This window comes from Coffea arabica, chromosome 8c (genome assembly GCF_036785885.1).
Source record: "Coffea arabica cultivar ET-39 chromosome 8c, Coffea Arabica ET-39 HiFi, whole genome shotgun sequence".
Taxonomy (NCBI): domain Eukaryota; kingdom Viridiplantae; phylum Streptophyta; class Magnoliopsida; order Gentianales; family Rubiaceae; genus Coffea; species Coffea arabica.
In genome coordinates this window covers 25,060,052-25,082,240 of record NC_092325.1, presented here as the reverse complement: position 1 = coordinate 25,082,240, position 22,189 = coordinate 25,060,052, and the positions used below count along the sequence as shown (strand labels likewise).

Here is a 22,189-nt window from a genome sequence, read left to right as displayed (position 1 = left end):
ACCGGTTCACGATTGGATCAATCGAACCGACCAATTCGATCCGATCCAAGTCTTACAACATTGGTCCACATTGATGGATTATTCTCTTTCCCTTGGCTCTTCCAATTATGTACGGGTGACTCGATTTTGCACCATAGATGAATCCCACTATTACCGTGAATCCCACTGTTATGCCTTAGACATTTCTCCGAAACATTATCACACGTAAGCGTAGTGATGATGTGGCCCAATCATATGAGTCTGGAAATCTCATTAGTAACACTCAAAAGAATGTAATAAAATTGTTCCAGATAAGATTCACCTCCCAAATCCCACCTTCGGCATCTAGTTCGCCTCTCCCTCTTTTGACCTTTTCCATTTTTTTGGGGTTTTAAATTAAGGAAAATTGTCGTATTTCATCTCATCTCAAAGAGCATCTACTGAACAACGGAGATTTGATTATTTGGGTTTCACAAATTAAGCAAATTAACATCACCTGATCTTTCTACTGGCCAATTTGGCGTATTACAGTGATTTGGTCGTTGAATTGTGATCAGGATGATAATGGCTTCAACCACAGCTTTGAATTCAGGCTGTAATGTAGGAGGAGCTGTTGTGAATCGCAATCCCTTATTTTTGAGGCCACCATCGTCGACGTTAGTCAAACAGAGTAGGAGAAGAAGTCCGAAGCTCAGGTTTACAGTCAGAGCGAGTGAAACTCATGCTGATGGGCCTACGAAGAAATTGGGATTGTCTGACGCTGAATGTGAAGCAGCTGTAGTAGCCGGAACTGTGCCGGAGGCGCCCCCAATCCCAGCTAAGCCTGCCGCCCCTTCTGGCTCTCCCATGGTGCCCTCACTTGTAAGTAATTTTCTTTCCCTTTTTTTTTTTTTGTAATTTAAATTGCTGTTGTCATGGGACTTGTTTTCATTTATTTTTTGTTTTTTGATAAAAAAAAAAAGTTGTATTGACGTATTACATTTGGGAGTTTTATTGGGCTTTTTTTAGTTGATGATGATCTAATCCATATGAAACCCCTTTTGATTATGTATTGATGCAGAGATTCTTTTGTATAGCTTATTAAGTCATGGGAAAAAATCACACATCTATTGATGTGGCATGCATATCTTGATAAAACGCCCAACCCGGGTAGCTCGTGTGGTGTGTTGCTCCTTTTTAGGATATGGTCACCATGGATCGAGTCCCGGGTTAACGCGTTCGAGAGGAATGGGCCTCTCCTCTCGGGCTGCTGGGGATTAGTTCGGCCCGGATACCCCTGTCTTGAAAAAAAATGCATATTTTGATAAAACACAAGAAAGAATTTTTTTTAAGAATTTGTTGACATGATAAAATATAATAATAACAAATCATGAATACCATGAATTTCAGTAAAAATGAGCACCATTATGGCTTCTAAGATTTGTTAGCCTTGGAAATATAGTTTAGGAAACAAAAGTTCTCAAAGGTCCATTGGAAAGGACTGTGAAAAAGGACAAAGATGCAACTGCTACTAGTTAGTACCGTGAGGTTCAACCTTTATTGTGTATGAGTCATGTTTTGAAAGATTATAAAGAGTTCTTCTTCTGTACCTTGTGGATGTTCTAACTTCTGAAAGAAATGTGATGGCTTTTGACTCAAAAATTGCCTGTGTAATTTCCAAAATTTGAGGCACAACATGCTTTTGCATCATCTGAACTTCACGGTTGTCCAACTTGATGTTGATTTATTTCTAACCAAAAGCAGTACAACAGTAACTGAAACAATTGCATGAGTTCCTTTCGATTGTTTGGGAGTGTAATTTAGTTGCTTAGCAAGATGAGAAGTTATTTTAGATAAAGGTCAAATTCAGGGGATGCATATGGAAATATTGAACCATTCAATAGACTAGAAGATTTAGAACAACAATTCAGTTGTAGCTTTGCTAGTATAAGAACCTTGCTTAAGATAGTGAATCCCTATGTGTGTTGTTGAGAAGAAATTCCCGTGTCTGTTGACTAGAACAAACTGATGCTACTGTGCAGCATGAGCAGGTAGCTGCCTTTGTTAAATATTGCAAATCATATTGCTGCACATTTCAGAAGCAGATAGCTACTGTTGCTTGCTGCTATTTTAAAAATGTAAATACCCTCAGAGAAGAATTAGAGTGCAAGATTTACTTCATATGGGAGCTACCAACTTGGTAATTTTTCAAGGACCTACCTTAAAAAACCTTGTTTGTTGTCGCACTAGTGCTTTTTTAAAATTGAGGGTCAACTAAGTCCATGCGATAGTGTATGGGTTGTATCTAGGAATAAATTGGGCGAACTGACTTTTCTGAGCTCTGATATCAAATATGAAGGTAAGAATGTTTATACTCTAATCTATCTGCATATTAACCAAACAATGCAGACAATTACTTACTTTATATTTCTCATTTGCGTATTGTTTTACATTCTATGAATAATCCAAGAAATAAATTGGGCCTTTACACTTTCTGGGATGAATGTCCTATGAGGTATATTGGTCACAATAAGATGATGTTGGGAAATTATAAGGGGGTGATTCTCCAATTGCAAAGGAAACCAAATGACACATGTAACATCCCTAAATAATTGAAGTTGGCACTTGATAGTGTTTATACTAATGGTGGGATAAGAAATACAAATATGTGGATAAGATTGTCAAATCAAATAAAGATGAAATCTTTCTGAATCATAGTTTCTTCAAATAGTCATTTCTTTATACTCGAAAATACTATTCAATATCTTGTAAAATGAGCTAGAGTTAACTGGTCTGCTGTCCTCTTTCTTCACCTCTTAATTGTAGGATTGAAGAACTAAAAGTCTGTCTTGCACCAGGCATTAGATGATTCAGCACTTGTGTTTGTTACGCAGTTAAGCATCTAAAAGTTGCAAATTATTCCTATCGTAATTGGATAACATAGTTTGTAGATCATTGATTCCACATTTAATCATCTTCAGGAGAGGAGATTATTATGAGATGTAGTTCCTATTTGTATGAGTTCTTGATATTTGCCTTATTGGCTTACCTGCTGTTGTCATTTACACTTTTTTTGGTCTGACACTCTGGCTGTGTTTCCTGTTGTCAATCTTTATTTTGGCACAGGATCCAATTTCGTTATACCAAATAAGTACTTCAAATCATCTTTGCCATATTTTGTTTGAGAAACTTTTTCTTGGAATCATATTTGGGCTCTCTGGGACACCTTTGCTCTTAATATTTTAATCCAAGCATTTCTTTTGTAGCTTAGATTCTTAATATATTGAATGATTGGAGCCAACTGGTGATGCATCATCTCACTGTTCAAATTTCTCAAAAATTGAGCAATCTATTTAGCACTTTCCTGGATTAATACCTTGTGAGCTCATGACAATGCAAACAGATAATTCTCTACATGTCATTGAGGCCTTAGCATAATGTGGGTACACTGCTTTAATCATGAATTTTAGGATGTGCATTCTCATATTAATGTATAGAGCCTTGTAGTTAATGATCTTTAATTTAAATTTGGGCACCAATATATCCACCATTAGGTATATAACCTTTAGAATTAGATGCACTTGACTGTATTCCCAGCTATTAAGAATGACTTGTAGCCTTTTGCTAATGTATTTATGAAAATAGACATCAATAAGAGAAATAAGGAGTAGTACGAATACATGATTTGAGTTCGTACATGTTAAGTTGTTGGCTTCAGTAAACCAGAATTTAGGTTTGTTTGGTGGGATGTAAATGGTTTATGTTTTAGATGAGAAAATTAATTTTGCTAACAATGGTGTTGGATGGGAACTTGAAACTTATTCTGTAAGGGTTCCATGTGTATACTTTTTGGATAAAGAATGTTCTGACCTGATTTGATTTTAATTGAACTTGATATCTTTAATATTAGAAGTCAAGCCTCCTATGAGGCCCAAGCCTTAGAGAGTTACTTGTTCAATTTTGCAACTAAACTTTTTCTTCTTTTTGTATTTTCTTAAAGCAACCTGACATGTAGTTTCCTGGTATGACTAGACTCTTTTAGCCAAATACTAAGGACTGAAGTACTTTTAGTTAACTGGAAAGCTGATATAACTTAGATTTACTTCAAAATGAAGTGTTTACCAACCATATAGAATGTGCACCTCCTCTTGTATGGGAGATGCAAATCTGGAGGAGATTTTGAAAGAATTAATAGTCAGTTCCAGATCTGGTCTCATACCATTTGTTATGGTAAATCTGGGTGTGCGTCCTAGTTTGCCTCACTTATTCCAGTTCTTGCAATTGCAAACTAAGATTTAACCCTTACTAAAATTTGAAACTAGAGATGAACCACCAATGGATTAAATTCCTATGATGGTTGGTACAAGATTTGCTGACTAAAATAACAACTTTAGTTGGAACTTTACCACTCATATTGGAAAAAGTTCATAATAGTGTTGAGAAACCACAATCAGCTATTATTGTAGTGATGACAATTATGTAAATGTGCCTCTTGGAATTAGGAATAAGGAAGGGAGAGAGGAACTTAAGATGGAAATAGGACTTTAACAATGGGATGGGATAATAGCATGGGAGTTGCAAGCAAGGAGATTTAGAAGTTTTGTATTTAATGGAAGAGGTTTTGCTTAGAGTATAATGAATTAGAAGTTCATTCTACATTTGTAGGTGGTTGTAGTTGTCACTGCTGTTAAAATTGATTAGACACAACTTTGGTATCAATTCCAGGATTATTTGTACTGTAACCATAAATAGAAAGACTTGTTTTGGCATTAGCTGATGTTTTATGAATAATCTTCCTGTGTTCTTCTTTTAGTTCAACCTTTGGATGGAAAGAAGAATTCGAAGTTAATTATACCTTGACCCCTATGTTGCCTTTTTCTGCCTCACTTTCCTCCCTAAACCATCCCTTTTGCCTTCCTTTCAAATCCCCAATCCAAATGGTGGCCATTGTTCATGCATATTAGCATTTTTTAATGTTAAACGTGAAATTATTCTTTAATGTTGTATTGCACAACTCATGGTGATTGTTTGAGTCTGTTGATTGATAAAATCCTTTTACTGTATGTCTATTTTGCGTAACTTGAAAGCATATAGTTGCTATATAGTTTAATCTGCTCCACTTATATGTACTCTTGCATCAGCCACTAAGTCGACGTCCTCGTCGAAATCGTAAATCACCAGCATTGCGGGCTGCCTTCCAGGAAACGACTTTATCTCCTGCAAACTTTGTGTATCCACTTTTCATTCATGAAGGTCAGTCATATAATGCTGTTCATTTATGTGTATTTTTTTTCTACATCTAATGTGCAGGCCTACATTCATCCTAGTATTTGTTATATATGTGTGATGTGGTTAGATACTTCATATATTGGCTGTTTATACGTGTCTTGGCATGTAATTGATTCCAGTTATTTCACAATATTTGTAGGTGAAGATGACACACCAATTGGAGCGATGCCTGGTTGTTACAGGCTTGGATGGAGACATGGTTTATTAGAAGAGGTTAACAGGCTCTTACAAATTCTTTTCATCTCTGCAAAAATGCAATTCTTACCTTGTTTCTTAGAAATCAAACTGTTGAACGCGAAGCGCGTTTGAGAAATATTTCCTTTACAGTACTATAATTTGCAGGTTTATTAATTGAAGGGGCAGCAATGCTATTGTTAGATTGCTTAGAAAAATGAGAAAATTAGAAAAAAAACCATCAAGTTCATTTGTAATGTTGCAAAATTCATACAAATTGAGCTAATATGAGAAGGATCAGCCTAAAATGGATTTAATGCCTAGGAGGTGCCTTGTATGATATATTTGATGTATTCTTCCTGTAGGTAGTCATTAAACATGTTAAATTCCAGTATCAGGGGTATTTTGTAATTTCATGAATTATGGAATTTACTAACAGCTCTATTGCTGCGAGTCATTCAAGTTCACTTGATTGGAGAATAGTTGATCTAATGGTTCTTTATTCAATTTAATGATGAGGTTTGATTTCAACAGATTGCAGAAGAAATATTTGATTTAAGGACTGCAATTAGAAGAAGTGATTTTAGGAAATAGGAAGAAGGGAAATCTGAAAATCATATCTAGGATTTACCAGGAACCACCCCTAGAGTAAGGAATTTCTCCTTAAGATGATATGGTGATCTTGAGATTCTTTTACAGTGGATGCGTACATAGTGGTAGTGATCTAGGACAAATTTGGGATAATCTTGCCTAGTGCTACTGTGCTAGTAGAAGAAATGATCTTGGGCTGTGAACAGTACCCACAAATAGTAACACGAGGAGAAAGAGGGGAAGAAGAAAGGAAGAAAACATCTAATGACCCAACATCTGAATTCATTGTTGATCAATCTCCATGTGGATAACTTAGTAACATCCCAGAGATCCAGCTCAGCTTGTATGAACATTAATTAGGTAACTAGAGGTCCTTGTTTGACTCTCAAACCCTTCCCCTTTCCTTTTGTAAGGTTTGGAGTTTCCCATGAGCCAAATAAAAGACCAAAAAAAAATTGTAACAAGAGCATTTAAAAGCCATAAACTCCCCTAAAAGATGGGACGCTATTAAGAAATGAACTCCTGTATTCCAAGCAAAATGCTTTTAGAACTTTTCTGGGACTCCTTTCCTTATAACAACTATCCCATTTAGTTTCCTAATATAATAAAATAATTGAAAGACCATCACAGTCCTCAGTACTAAACTCCTGAAAGGTCAAAAAGCTCAAAGAATAAAACTACAATGAAACTTCATTTAAGCATTTGATCTATGTTTTGTGCTCCTTGTCAGGCTGCTAATCTTCCAGGGATGGAATTGCTTAGTTGAGGCTTGAAATATCATGAAAGTTTTCAAGTTTAGATTTCAGTGAACTCTTTTCTGGCTGCATTAAATGGGAACTAGTTGATTTTACTTCACTAGAAGTAGTCTCCTATTTTATATGAGGTTGGCCACTTGATTCGAATAGCTTCAGAACTAAGTGTTCGATTATAGGAGTCCAAGTCATACGATGAACTACACACAAAACACAGCTTGAAGGAGTCAAATTAAGAAGTTCACTAAGGCGTTGCTTTGTCTGAGGTATCAAATTATGGCAGTAACTAGCTTGTGCTTGGGCCTTACTAGTAGCTTGGATGTGAGGGCTAAAGTGCTTAGATCAATTTGATATCTTATTGAGGCTTTAGTTTTCTGCTTCAATTCGTGGTGAAAAGTTGATCTTGAGTTTTGAAGTCTGAAAGAATCAAAATCCACTGCTTATTAACTCTTTGTCATATCTGAATACAAGAGGGATGAAAATAAGTGGACTTTCCTTGTAGAAATAAGATGGTAGTCTTGATATCTTCATGAGCTGTTGTTTTAAGTACCTTCAAATCTACTTCTTTGAGCTTATCTTCCATCAAAACATCCTTTTATCTGTAAGAGGTTCCTATTTTTGAGAGAAAACCTCAATTAGGGCCTTTTTGCTTATCTCCATTAGCTGTTGCACGAGCTAAAATATTCTCCACATGTGATACGGTTAGGAGTTCAGAAAAAGATTGAAGACTATCTGGGCTGCAGGAATTTATTAGTGCAGCATTTTAGTATTGGAGTGGGTTTTAGTCATCTTCAGGGGAGTTAATATCTTTAAATTAGCCATTTATTTTTCAGTTTCTTCAGTGATTTTATGAGAACTTTTTTCTAGCACTTCCACCTTTTGGTAATTATTACATTTGTTGGAAATTCACGTGAAATAAATCTTCTGTTTTTCAGTTGTGGTCTCTTTTGTGAAATTCTGAACTACAGGCTATCTTCCAACCTCACAAACATCAACCACATCAGCTATAGGAATTTCTGAATCTTTTGTTTTAATGTTAGCAAAGATGTAGTCCCATTCAATTTTGGGTCTGGGGTACCTATGGAGAAGTCAAAAGACTTAGTAGCTTTCTCACTTTTAGTCAAATCCATCTCTAGATGTGTTCTAGTTTTGTCTTTTATTGCACGCATGAATAGTTGCAGTTAATCTTTTTTCTTTCTTGAAGCATGTTTTCCATGCTTTTCCAACCAAATCATGTTTTGCTTCCACTGGCTGTGAATCAAGATGCTCATAATTCTTATTCAGCAGCACTAATGGTCTTTAGTTGCTTGCATGATTTTAAAGGAGTTATAGTTGGATTCAGAATCAGCTTTCTGAAGTTCCTTAGATGCTAGTAATCTTGCTTAAATTTCTTTATTCATGGTTTTTTCAGATATTTTCAGTAGTGGTTAACATGAACAAGCTTAGCATATAGTCTTCTCTTTTGAAAATCACTTTCAGTTTTGCTTTGCTGTCAAGTTGCATTTCTTGCCTATGTCTATAAACAAGACTTGAGTCTACGACATCATGCTTCTGGGCCTCAATCTTGGTTATTTCATTGTTCACTAACCAAGGCCTCATTCATAGGACCTTGAATCTGTCAGATGATGTAATGTTAGCTTTTCAAAGGTCAATTTTTTTGCTTATTGCCGTTTTTGCAACTTCATGAACACCTTCTCATGAGTGAAGTTCCTTTCGTACTGTCTTACATCAACTCAATATCCATTGCCTATGTACCTGTCTCAACGGATTTGTCATGGATGCTAGTTTGGGATCTGTGTCGGATATGGTTGAGGGTATTTTGGGTGCTTTGACTTGAGATGGTGCTCTTGGATCTTGTCTTCAGAGTACTGCTTTACAATCTAGGCATTCTTTTGATGCTCCTCAGTGTTTATGAGAACCAATCAAGGAAGTAGCATGGTGCCACAGTGGCATGCTGCCTCCCAATCATTTATCTTTTTTGGTTAATGAAAACTCACAGCCTGAGAAATGAAATCCTTGCTCATCTGAAAACTTGATCCTGAACCTGACTTAGGAAAAGGGGCAGACCTAGTTACTGTTTTATTTTTCTTGGTGAGTCCATAAGAGCTTGTTGCTGCTATCTAGCAACTTCAAGGCTGCTTGCAAAGTGATAGGTTCTCACTCAACCCTGGGTTCTTAAGCAAAATTAAGGCTTTCAATTCTTGAAATTTCTCTTCATAAGTCAAAGCTGAAGAGGTTTGCTGTAGCTTGTTGAGTTCTTGCACTCCATCTTCATCCCCCAAATTACCAATACCTCTACCTCTTCCTCATTAAATTCCTTCCACTCTGTCCAATTTTAGATTCTGGAACAAGATGTTTACTTTCTTCTCCAAATGGATTTCTGCCATCTACATTTTTTGGGAATCAGTAATGCCATACGACTGGAAAAGCTTCACACACTTCCTGACACATTCCCCGGCTTGATGCCCACAAAATTTGGGGAAATGGTTTCCCCTTTTTCTGTAACCAAATGACCACCTTCTCCTTGTCTATGTCCCCTGCTGAATCTTTGTGATTAGCCTGTAGGAATAGCAAGAATTCCTCTTTCTTCATAAAAGTAGTAATGGTTGCCATGTAAGTTTTCATTTCTGCAGACTTTAGAATCGCGTTAATGGAGTACATATAAGTCTGCAAATGAGTCTTCCGGTCTTAACTTGTTCCTTAGAGAGTACAATTGAGTTCCCTCAGCCGTTGGAGGGAAATCAAAACTTCAAGATCCAAGGACTGGAAGATCCGATTCCTGATCCCTACTAACAGGAGAGCATGGCAGAATGAGAGTGGAGAGGAAGCAGATAGAACAGAAATTGGAAAGAGAACAGAACGGGACAGAAGAATTGGTTATTCAAAAGTTTATACATCCAGAATAAGATTACAATAGTAGCCCTGTGCCTTTATTCAGATATGGAGGAACTGTCACTATTGACTTCCAGCGCTTAGTAACTTTCTGGCAGCTAGGCATAACTACTTTAACTACCTATTTGAAACAGAAATGATCTTATTAGTGTACGTAAATAAGTACATTTACAAAGAATATTGAACGAAGAAAAAAATATCCATTTAGTTACAGTTGAGCAGTTGCATGAAACGCATAGGTCAGATATACCAAGTGAAAGGTTACAGCTTACACCTACAAAGTTTCCACTAATATTATTTGATAATACTCATAAAAGTGTGTCCTGCATGGTATCCATGTTGCCAATATCATGTTATAGAAGATTATCAAGCCTAACACCTAGATGCATACCCGTACTGATACTCAAACCTGAGGTCATGTAACAAAGGCTACCAGAAGGGTCAGATTTTAAATTGGAACTCTGAGGAGATTTTAAATTTCATTTTGCCTACCTTAGTGAATGGTTTATCATGTGACATTGAGTGTGTTGTCATATCCCTTCCTGCTCTGGCTAAAATAATCTGTCCAAAAGATCAAGAAGTCATTTGTTAATTTTGTTCTGATGCAGGTCTCCAAAGCTCGAGATGTTGGTGTCAACAGCATTGTGCTGTTCCCTAAAGTTCCAGATGCTCTGAAGGTTCTTGCTTATTCTGTTTAAGACTGTCCTTCAGGATTAAGTAAATGATGAATTTGATCATCTTTCTTCATTTAGTCCCCCACAGGAGATGAAGCTTACAATGAGAATGGATTAGTACCTCGAGCCATTCGACTGCTCAAAGACAAATATCCAGATCTTGTATGTTGTAATACTTCATTGTTGGTTTTTTCATTCGAATGTAGGAATGTATGTTGTCTGACACATCAATTAATAGGTTATCTACACAGATGTTGCTTTAGACCCTTACTCTTCAGATGGGCATGATGGCATTGTGAGGGAAGATGGTAAGATTTACTTTTTTGCTCCAATCCTAGGATTAAATTCTGCATTGATTTGTTGCCCACTTTCTCAAAGCTAGGGATGAATTGATAAATTTATTCTTATTGCTGTTGCTCACTTTTAAGTATATTGATGTATGCTTTTCTTGTTTGTTTTAATGGTGGGGTTGTTTATGAGTACTATTGAACTTCTACTGCATGCACTTTAAAAGTTTCTCCTTGGTGGTCCATTGTTCCCTCTCATGGGGCACTTAAGCGAATTTGGCCTGGCTATCTATTTTGAGTGGATTTGCAGATGTAGGTTCTAATAAAACATGAACCTACTCTTTTTGAATTCAATAAGAGGCATGGCACAAGCAATGTATTTGTTTGATTTCCCATTTTGCCTGTTTTTCCCCCTTGTACCTTGTTGGTGTTGTCATGTGTCCTTTTGTCTTTTAATTCTTCTCTGAAATTGTTGCAACTAAATTAGCCTAAGAAGTGTGTAAATTGTTAGATGTGGTCAAATATTGTACAAGTGTATGATAAACTGCAGCAGCACAATGATACTAATTTGGTAGAGAGTTGTAAATGCGGTGGCTTTGTTACGAAGCACTTGAGACTGGATGTTATAGCTCGACAAATGCATTTGTACAATATAAGTCAAATTTAACACACATTTTTTGGTATAAGTTAATGTTTTGATGTTTGGCACTTTTAGCGGAAGAAAAGAATAATTGATTATTTTGTCATAAGTAGATTGGTGTAGGATTTCTGATTGCAGCAGAAAACAAAAGCTACTAGCAGTAAGCTTGATGTAGCCCCAAGGATTTTTTGTTTGAAGGAAATACTGTGTAAGTAGGTGAGGGTTTTATGTTAACAATTATTCTGGTATGTGGTATTCAAAGATTAATGAAGGTGGATGTTTAATATGTTGTGGCGGTGTTATGGCAACATTCTTTTATTAGCTGAAATACTGTAGTTGTCTTGAACTGAGCACAGTTCATGGCCCAGATTTGATGGCACATGACTACATTGTGAGAGCTGGCCTAGGCTATGATGGAGCCACAAAACTGCATTCCTATAAGTTGCATACTGGGAAGCTTATAGGCCACGTTACTAAACTCCCGCTGCCTCAAAACATATACAAAACAGCTGAATAAACCTAGTTTAAAATTTTGATCATTTCTGAATGGTCATGTTTACTTTGGAATTCAAGGTCGAATTTCGCTTGTAACAGTTTCCAAATTTCCCAGCATTCTGATTCGCTTTAGTGATTCTTTCATAGTTGCGCACTGGATTTGTCTACCATTATGATTCTTCTGGTTATCTACTATTTATTGAAGCATAGTTGTCTCTTGCACATTATATTTATAAGTACATGTAATAGGAATATACTGTATGCAATTTTCTTGAGGACGTCTTTGGCCTGAGAAACTGCACGATGTTCATATACTTAATCCCTTTGAAGTTTGAGGATGACTGTTCTTATACAAGTACTTACGCTCAAGCTTTGGCACAACTTGCAAAATTATTCCTACTGGATATGGTTATTTAACGCCATACCTAAATCTGGATGATGAACTTCCATTGTCATAATGCAGATAAAAAATTTCAATTTGTTGAAAGAACTTTGAGAAGCCACAAATGAAGAGGATAAGGGATCCTCTAGATAAATATCCTACTAAGATTTGTAACTTTCATTCATATTTTGGCCCTCTTGTATAGTAGATACTGGAGCATCTCGGGATTCTTTAAGTTATCACCCCACCCAAATAAAGGAAAACTAAAACCTTAGGTTTGTCTCATGTCTCAAACATATCAACTTAAACTGAAAATCATGTGTAAGAAGCAGAAAGCTGTTAAGTTTGATGTACCACTCGTTAAAAGTTGGACTTTATACTTGTTTGAGAACTAAAAGCTCCATTTGACAGGCGAATTACAATGTCAGTGCAGTATTGAAGTTTTCATAGTAATAGTCAAGCAGTAGACTGGCTTGTAGTTGCAATTTGAACATGTAACTATCAACAGACGGTAGCTTGCACTTTTGATCATAGATGATATATGTTAGGCTCACTATTTACATAAGTTGAGCGAAATGAAATTTGAAATGCTTTATTGTTCGCATCAATGATAAATTTCATAGGCAATGCTTTGTTGTTAGTATCATGAAAATATTTTCATAGATTGAAGGATTTCTGAGGATTATAAGTAAAACATGGAAAAAGAATAAAGTGGAAGAATTTTATCCAACTCTTTTATTTTGGAAAAGGTCTTAATTAGTGATTAGCCAAAAGAGCGTTGGGCTTTTTCTACCAGTTGGAACTCCTTTAGAAGCTGTTTTATATACTCATTTAAATATCTGCAGGAGTCATAATGAATGATGAAACTGTCCACCAGTTGTGTAAGCAAGCTATTGCACAGGTATCTAAGTCTTCTATGGAAACTTATCAAGCATTTTTTTCCCCTTCTGTCCTGATGTCCTGGTAATAATCAATATGAGATGCATATCTCTTCTTCTTAGTTTCTAGATATTGATTTGCACGGCATTCTTGGGGAGATTTCTAAAATTTGTACATGATATATCTGGGATCCTACCCGCATTCCATCAAGCTTGCGATCATTTTCAATTTTCAGGATCTCCCTCTCTTTTATGTTTTGTTGTCTCTAAAATGTAGGCCAGGGCAGGGGCTGATGTTGTTAGTCCCAGTGATATGATGGATGGTCGGGTTGGAGCAATTCGAGCAGCCCTTGACAGTGAAGGCTTCCAGCATGTGTCCATAATGTCCTACACGGCCAAGTAATCTGTTGCTTAAACTGATATATGAATGACTGATTTATCATTACTCTGACAAGTTTCAGATCAATCTACTCTCTAATATCTTTCTGCCCCATCCCACCAATCCCCCCCCCCCCCCAAAAAAAAAGAATCTTTTCTTCATGCCAAAGGGCATTTTTAGGCATTTTTAGCAGTGTATTTGACATTGATGTTTGTTTGAATAATTGTGATCTTACTTTTTTGTTTTTGCAGTGCGAATAATAGTAATCTGTTTTTGAACAAAAAGAAAAACTGAATTGTTCTGTCATATCTTTTGTTCTAGGCTCTGTACAACATTTATACAAATGGAATTTGACTTTTGTCAATTCCATGAAATCTGTAATTTCCTAAAAATTAGGAGCTAATTTATTCTATCCTAAAATACATTAGGAGTAAATTATTCTTTCCTAAAATAGAGCAGAAATCATGGGATATACATAGAAAAAGATATTCTAGATTTTCAACACTCCCCCTCAAGATGGTGAATAGATATTTTCCATTCCCATCTTGCATGTAATGTCTTCAAAGTTGGAAGTTGGCATTCCCTTAGTTAAGACATCTGCCAATTGATTATTTGATGCTACATATGGAGTGTAAATCATGCCGCTGTCCAGCTTTTCTTTAATAAAATGTCTGTCAACTTCGATGTGCTTTGTGCGATCATGTTGCACTGGATTGTGTGCAATGTTGATGGCAGACTTCTTGTTGCAATAGAGTTTCATAGGTCCTTCCCACTTGATTTTAAAATCATCAAGTATTATTTTGAGCCATAGCAATTCACAAACTCCATGAGCCATAGCTGTAAACTCTGCTTCAGCACTTGATCTTGCAACAACCGATTGCTTCTTACTCCTCCATGTCACTAGGTTCCCACCAAGAAATGTACAATATCTTGAAGTTGATCTATGATCTACAACAGAACCTGCATAATCAGCATCAGTATATGCCTCTATGAGCAATCCTTCATTTTTTTTGAACAAAATTCCTCTACCCGGTGTCCCTTTGAGGTAGGATAGAATTCTGTTGACAGCCTGCAAGTGTTTCTCTCTTGGATCATGCATAAATTGGCTTACTACACTTACAGCAAATGCTATGTCCGGCCTTGTATGGGACAAGTATATCAGTTTCCCAACCAACCGCTGATATCTTCCCTTATCATCCTTCTCTTCATTCAATCTCAAGTTAGGCTCAATGGGTGTGCTTGCTGCCTTGCATCCAAGATTGCCTGTTTCTTTAAGCAAGTCTAAGACATACTTTTGTTGGGAAACAAAGATGCCTTTACTTGAGTATGCCACCTCAATGCCTAAAAAATACTTCAGCCTCCCTAGTTCTTTAATTTCAAACTCCTTTGCTAAGCACTTTTTCAGTGTTTCTCTTTCAATTGGATCATTCCCGGTGATGATGATGTCATCTACATATACAAGTAGAGCTGTAACACCTCCTTTTGAATGTTTTATGAATAAGGTATGATCTCCTTGACTTTGTTTGTATTGCATTGCTAGCATCACTTTAGTAAATCTTCCGAACCAAGCCCTTGGCGATTGTTTTAATCCATATAAAGCTTTCTTTAACCTGCACACTTTCTTTTCAAAAAACATTACATTTAAACACGGTGGAGGTTCCATGTACACCTCTTCTTCTAAATCCCCATGTAAGAACGCATTCTTAACATCAAATTGCTGTAAACATCAATCAAAGTTAGCGGCTAAAGACAAAAGAACACGCACAATATTCATTTTTGCAACGGGTGCAAGGGTCTCTTGGTAATCTATCCCATATGTCTGTGTATATCCTTTTGTGACCAACCGAGCTTTATGCCTTTCTAATGAACCATCAGCTCTATATTTCAAAGTAAACACCCATTTACACCCCACTGTTTTCTTTCCTTTAGGTAGGTTTACAATTTCCCAAGTCTTATTTCTCTCTAGGGCATTCATCTCCTCTTTCATAGCATGTAACCAGTTCTTTCTAAGTGCCTCTTGTAGTGTTTGTGGGATTGAAATAGAGTTGATGGTGGTAAGGAAAGTTTTATGTTGTGGAGAGAGTCTATGGAAAGACACGAAATTTGAGATTGGATGCTTAGTGCATTCTTGTGTTCCTTTTCGAATAGCAATAGGTAGGTCTAAATCATTAAATTCACAAGGAGCAGAGTCAGATTGAACAAACAAAGGAACAGAATTTTCAGTACCTGATTGTGGTTCAGATTCTTGGATTTGCACAGGTTCAGAAATATGAACTTTCTTCCTTGAGTAGACCTTGAGTGGTGTAGTTGGATTTAAACCAGTTTTTCCCTCTGCTCCAAGATCAGGTTCAATTTCTTTACTGGCATGTTCAACTTCAAATTTAGGTTCAAGTTCACTGCTAGCATGTTCTCCTTTGGAATTTGGTGTATGGTCAGGTTTGAAAGACTTTAAGTTTAGTGTAGGACTTTGAAGATCAAGGAGAAATTCCTTATCTTCCCAAGAACTCTCCCCCTGGGGATGAGGATTGTTACTTTGAGAGTAAGGTTCATTTTCAACAAATGTGACATCCATGGAGGTATAAATTTTTTTGAAGGTGGATGATAACACTTGTATCCTTTCTTTGTGTTTGAGTATCCCACAAAAATACATTTTAAAGCTCTTGGATCAAGTTTCCCTCTTTGGTGCGCATGAACATGTACAAAAGCAACACAACCAAACACTTTTGGTGACAATGTGCAAGAGACATTAAAATCAGGGTAAAAAACAGAAAGAGCAGTAATGGGACTCTGATTATTTAGTACTTTGGAAGGTACTCTATTTATCAAATGTGCAGCAGTTAAAACAGCCTCCCCCCAAAAAGTTTTTAGAACTTTATGTTGAAACAAAATTGCTCAAGTCACATTGAGTAAATGTCTATTTTTTCGTTTAGCAATCCCATTTTGTTGGGGTGTGTCTACATAAGATGACTCATGTATTATACCCTCTTTTTGGAAAAAAGATGAGAGAATTTGATTAAAATAGTCTCTTGCATTATCAGATCTTACTCTTTTAATCAAACTTCCAAATTGCGTACAAATCATTTTATGAAACATTGAAAAAATACTGCTTACTTCTGATTTTTCTTTCATAAGAAATAACCAAATAGTTCTAGTACAATCATCAATGAATGTGACAAACCATTTTGCTCTAGAAATACTAGAAATTCTACAAGGCCCCCAAATATAAGTATGTATCAAAGAGAAAGGTCTAGTAGATCTTGTATTACTCAATGGAAATGATAGTCTATGATGTTTAGCAATTTTACATGTATCACAATGAAAACTACTAACATCTTCATTCTTAAAAAGTGAAGGAAACATGCTTTTAAGTAAAATAAAAGATGGATGACAAAGACGCAATGATGAAGCCAAATTTCAGATTTGTTATTTGAGGAGCAGGTGAGGGATAACTGATTATTGTTCTTCTTGTTGCCACTCATTTCCTCAAGGTAATAAAGCCCATCATTCACCTTAGCAAGTCCAATCATCCTCCCCGTAACCAAAACCTGAAAAACACAGTGAGTAGAATAGAAAGTTACTTTACAGTTCAGATCTTTGGTAATTTGATGAATGGATATGAGATTGGAGGACAATTTTGGGACATGCAACACATTATTTAGGGACAAAGAATTTGATAGATTTACTGTCTCTTGGCCTGCAACAATTATAGGAGATCCATCCGCAACAGTTATTTTTCTATTTCCAGGACATTGGTTGTATGTTCTAAATCTGATTGGGCTGTGAGTCATATTGCCGGTAGCTCCTGAGTCGATGACCCAAGAGCCTAGAGAAGACATGCTTGAGCCACTTAAAGCATAAGAGTTAAGGTACTTACCTGATTGAGCCAATGAACACGTACTAGAGGACTTTTCAAGGGAATTTAGGAGGTTTCTTAGCTTTTCGATTTCTTCTTTCTTGAATTCCCCCATACCAGCCTGGTTGGATGTTTCTTGTGTTTGGTCCTCTCCAGCGGTTAAGTGGGCTTTTCCCCCTTTGAATCCTCCTTTACGACTAAGGACTTGTTCCTTCACATGGAATTTGTAGCAATCATCTCGCGTATGGCGTGTTTTTTGGCAATATGTGCACCAAATTGTGTCTTTATTTGACTCTGTACGCCCATTACCTATCTTTGCTTCCTTATTGTTTGACTTTGTAGCAATCATTGTCAAGCCTTCTAATGTTTTAGGCTCCAACATGACTTCTCGCCTATTCTCTTCAGCTCGGATCAATGATATTATCTCATTTAGAGATGATAATCTTTCCTTCCCTAATATTTGGACTCTGACCTGATCAAATTCCACATTCAGACCTGCAAGGAAGTCATAAACTCTATCCTTTTCGATAAAGTTTTTCAAGGTGGCTGCATCTTCACTACACAACATCTGAACACACCGATATTGGTCCAGTTCCTGCCATAGATTTTGCAGAAGAGTGGCATATTGAGTAACAGAAAGGTTGCCTTGTTTAGTGGCTGAGATCTTTGTTTTGATCTCATAGATTAGGGCAGCATCTCCTGCCTTTGAATAGGTCTGTCGAATAGTAGTCCATATATCTTGAGCTGTTGGTAGGAACATGCAAGTATCGCTTATTTCAGGTAACATGGAGTTCCACAGCCATGACATGACCATAGAATCCTCTTCATCCCAAGCAGCGAATTTAGGATCCCCCTTTTTCGGTCCAGTTCCAAGCAAGTGGCTGATTTTGCCCTTTCCTTTGAGAAATGTTTGAAGAAATTGTGACCACTTCAAACAGTTTTTTCCGTTGAGCCTGTAGGCTGCCTGGATACTCTGCAAATCCCCTGTTTGTGGAATATTTGAGGTCTCTTCTGATTTGGTATTGGAGTGAATTTCTGATGTTTCAATTTCAGACATGTTGGAGGTTTCAAAGAAAAATTGGCAATGAAGGCCTAATGAAAAAATCAGCAATGAAGGCTGGAAATTGCACTTGGCAATAAAGACTTGAAAAGAGGAAAGCACTCAGAAATGAAGGTTGACAAGAAGAGGTCCCAAGAGCAAAAGCTCTGATATCATGAACAAAAAGAAAAACTGAATTGTTCTGTCATATCTTTTGTTCTAGGCTCTGTACAACATTTATACAAATGGAATTTGACTTTTGTCAATTCCATGAAATCTGTAATTTCCTAAAAATTAGGTGCTAATTTATTCTATCCTAAAATACATTAGGAGCAAATTATTCAATCCTAAAATAGAGCAGAAATCATGGGATATACATAGAAAAAGATATTCCAGATTTTCAACAGTTTTTCTTTTTTTTTTTGGTGCGAATAATATTAATGTTATACTACCAAATTTCTATATGAGATCTGAAACTTGCAGAAAGTTGGAAATATACTAGAAAAATAATCATCTTACCAGACAGTGGGACTGCAGGAATTCAATTTTAGCAACCTTAGTTTGACAGAGGCATTATCTGTCACCATAGTTTCTAGCTTTTTGTTTTTGTAGGCATAGGTTGCCCTTTATATGCTTTACCTGATAATATGGATGCATTCCTGATCAGTGGAAAGAGGGAGAGAATAATCAACTTCATTTATGAGAGGGTACAATTAACTCGTGGCTTCTCTGTGCCAACATTTCTTTATTTCTTTGATCTTGGTAATATTTGAAACATCAGTTGGTCACAAGCTGCTTTCACCGGAAAAACTAGTCATCCATATACTATAGTCAGCAAACTAGTAACTCGTTAAAATATCTTTCAATCCAACTCTGATAGCTGTATTTTGTTGAGTTTCTTATTGGTTCCTTGAATTTTGTTTAAACGGTATTGTAGGTACGCAAGCTCATTTTATGGCCCTTTCAGAGATGCATTGGACTCAAATCCCCGTTTTGGTGACAAGAAAACGTACCATACTTTGTGAAAGTTTTTTGTCACATTCTCAAGATGTTATCTTTGAGAAAGTCCTCTGACATAGTTCTCTTCTGGCATACACAGTTATCAGATGAACCCCGCAAACTATAGGGAGGCTCTTATTGAGACCAGTGAAGATGAGGCTGAGGGAGCTGATATCCTTCTGGTAGGTTTTGCTTTCTGCATCTATCTGACTGCAAATCCTTACTTGTTGTACTGCTTTGCTGACTTTTGGTGATACCTGTGCTGCAGGTGAAACCTGGTTTACCTTATTTAGATATTATACGGCTTCTTCGTGACAATTCTTCTTTGCCAATTGCTGCTTATCAGGTACCTGAAATGCTTTTAGATTTTCAACTCTGAAATTGATATAGGAATTGCAGTATCAATCTTGTGCCAGCTTCATTATACAAGTGGAGCAAATATGTTTTGAAATGTGATTCCAATTCTACAATTCTTATTGTGAACAGAATATTTTCATGGGCATAGTAACTAAGAAAGTCATTAATGAAAACATGTTTCTTTTTTCGCCTTAATTGCTTCTCTAAATAGGAGAAACAAAGAAGATAAAGCTCTAGGTAATTGAAAGATTAACACCTATAAATCACCTAAATTGCTGTGATAATTTGATCAAGGACAAGGGTATGGAAATTGGGGATTGAATAAGATGGAATGCACAGGTTCCACAAGAATGAGGAAATAACCAATGGAAATAAAGAAAGTTTGGGATGATCTGTTGTCATTGTTCATTTGTGTTCTCTTATTTTTTTTTATCTTTGGAGTGATGGGTTCAAGGCATAAGTACATGAGCGAGTTCAAGGCATGAGCACACGAACTAACTTAATTGCAGGAAAAGCTATATGACCATTCATCCTGATGAAATTGGATCTGATACTGGGTCAGTAGCACAGAAAATTACAGAGGAGAATGGCTAGGGAAAACATTCACAACGATTAGTCAATATTGAAACAATGACTCCTTTAAGGTGGAGACTGTAGAATTAAACAACTGATGAGCCTAATTTAGAATAGATACAATCCTAAAAGTTCGAGATTCCTCATTGACATGAAACTCTCCTGTGATTCAAAATTTTCGGGCTCAACTTTTAAGTGATATAAAGTACTTCATACTACTGATTTTGGTAGAGTACTTGATCCTTATACTCATGTATTGATTGGCTATCTAACATTTTAGGAACAATGTCTGACAAATGCATGTTGAATAAGCCCAATGATGTCACTTGATATAAACCCTTTCTATGCTACTTAGTTCATGCATCTACCCATTAGTTTTGTTCTTCCTGTTCTCTTGTTTGTTGCATCATAAGGGCATACATACTTGCAGCTGGACTTCACTTCAATTTTTGCATCTTAAAATTCTTTAAAATGATATGGGTAGTGCATGATTAATCAGAAAAGAAAACCATTTTAAGTGTATTATTTGAATTTTAATGGCTTCGTGAAATCCTCCTCTTCCCCCCCCCCAAAAAATCTCCCGCAAACTTCTTGTTTTTTGAAGGGTCAAGTTCTAATTGATAAGATGGTTATCCATTACTTGAGCTTACGTCAGAGAGGTTGGACCTATTCCTATCAATTTATCTCTGTGATTGAATTTAGTGATCATACTGAGGAACTTAGCAGTTTTTCTTTCTATAAGACTGGATGGATGGCTCAATTACAGGGAGCAAAAAAGCTGTTCTATTTTGGCACACAATCCAATTTTGCTATAACTGTTGATTTCTGGTACTAATCGCACTGAAACATGAAACATGTGTTGTTCCTTGGGATATAAAGTTACGAAAGCAATGCCTTTGGAATTAGAGCCAGTATGGTCCAATTAGTTGTGCATGGTTTGTACTTTGCATAAAATGAGGTGAAAATTAATCTGTATCCCATTGATGGTTCAAAAAAGTTACTTTCTCAAGAATTTGAAAGTATATACTGGATGAATGATTGTTCTTTCAGATTTGCATAAATCAGTTAACATCTATGGTTTTGTTTATATCTAATTTGGCCCTATCTTCCCCCCTTCTATCCAGGTTTCAGGAGAATACTCTATGATCAAAGCTGGTGGCGTTCTTAAAATGATTGACGAGGAAAGAGTGATGTTAGAATCTTTGATGTGTCTTCGACGAGCAGGTGCTGACATCATCCTTACTTATTTTGCTCTACAAGCTGCTAGATGCCTGTGCGACGAGAAGAGATAATGGCAATTGGGAAACAAGAAATTGCTTTTATGCATAGGTGTTTGTTTCATGTGTAGAGTAAGTTGGGAAGGGACTGTTTGTTTCATGCATAGGTGTCGTACACGTCCACTTCGGCGGTTAATATTGTCTTGCGTTTAACAAGAAAAAGGAACGAAAATTTGCGCCGATGAAAATTTGACCTCAAGACTGACTGCTGTTCGTCCGCCTTGAGGGACCTCAAGGACTTAAATTCATGCCAAAAGCAACCAGTAAAAGAGGAAACAATGGCATTTGATAAATGAATTAGGAGGCATAAACGCGTTTCGCGTGATGGAAATGTAAAATACCTGATCCAGTTTTGAAGTAATAAAAATAGTAATTTAAGAAGAAAAAGTATGCTGATTATTAGTAAAGTTCGAAAGGGATGGATACTTAAACGTGTAGTCTATGGAGATAAGTCTATTTAGTAATTTGTTTTGCATATGGAAACTATTTGTAAAAGAAATTGTAATGACTAATTATTAGTTAAAAAAGAAAAAGAGGACATTAAAGTAACCAAAGAAACACTTCAAACATTTACTTTCAAAGCTTGATAAGTGCAGCGAGTAGCTTAACATGAATTTTGTGGCTAAACATCCTTTATCAAAGCTTGAATCATTAAATAATTGCAACTTGCTAAACATCAACAACTTGCTAAACGTTAAAC

At 36.4% G+C, this 22,189-nt stretch overlaps 1 protein-coding gene across 1 annotated transcript; it reads left to right on the top strand.

Annotated features, from left to right (window-relative positions):
• Positions 1 to 283: 283 nt before the first annotated feature.
• Positions 284 to 21,688, top strand: LOC113706730 (delta-aminolevulinic acid dehydratase, chloroplastic). Its single transcript, XM_027228683.2, has 12 exons — positions 284 to 840; positions 5,100 to 5,211; positions 5,387 to 5,460; positions 10,265 to 10,333; positions 10,409 to 10,492; positions 10,569 to 10,638; positions 12,980 to 13,035; positions 13,290 to 13,411; positions 19,221 to 19,292; positions 19,383 to 19,464; positions 19,551 to 19,628; positions 21,337 to 21,688. Exons 1-12 carry the CDS (start codon positions 538 to 540, stop codon positions 21,502 to 21,504), a joined length of 1,290 nt encoding a protein of 429 aa, XP_027084484.1. The 5' UTR covers positions 284 to 537; the 3' UTR covers positions 21,505 to 21,688.
• Positions 21,689 to 22,189: the final 501 nt, after the last annotated feature.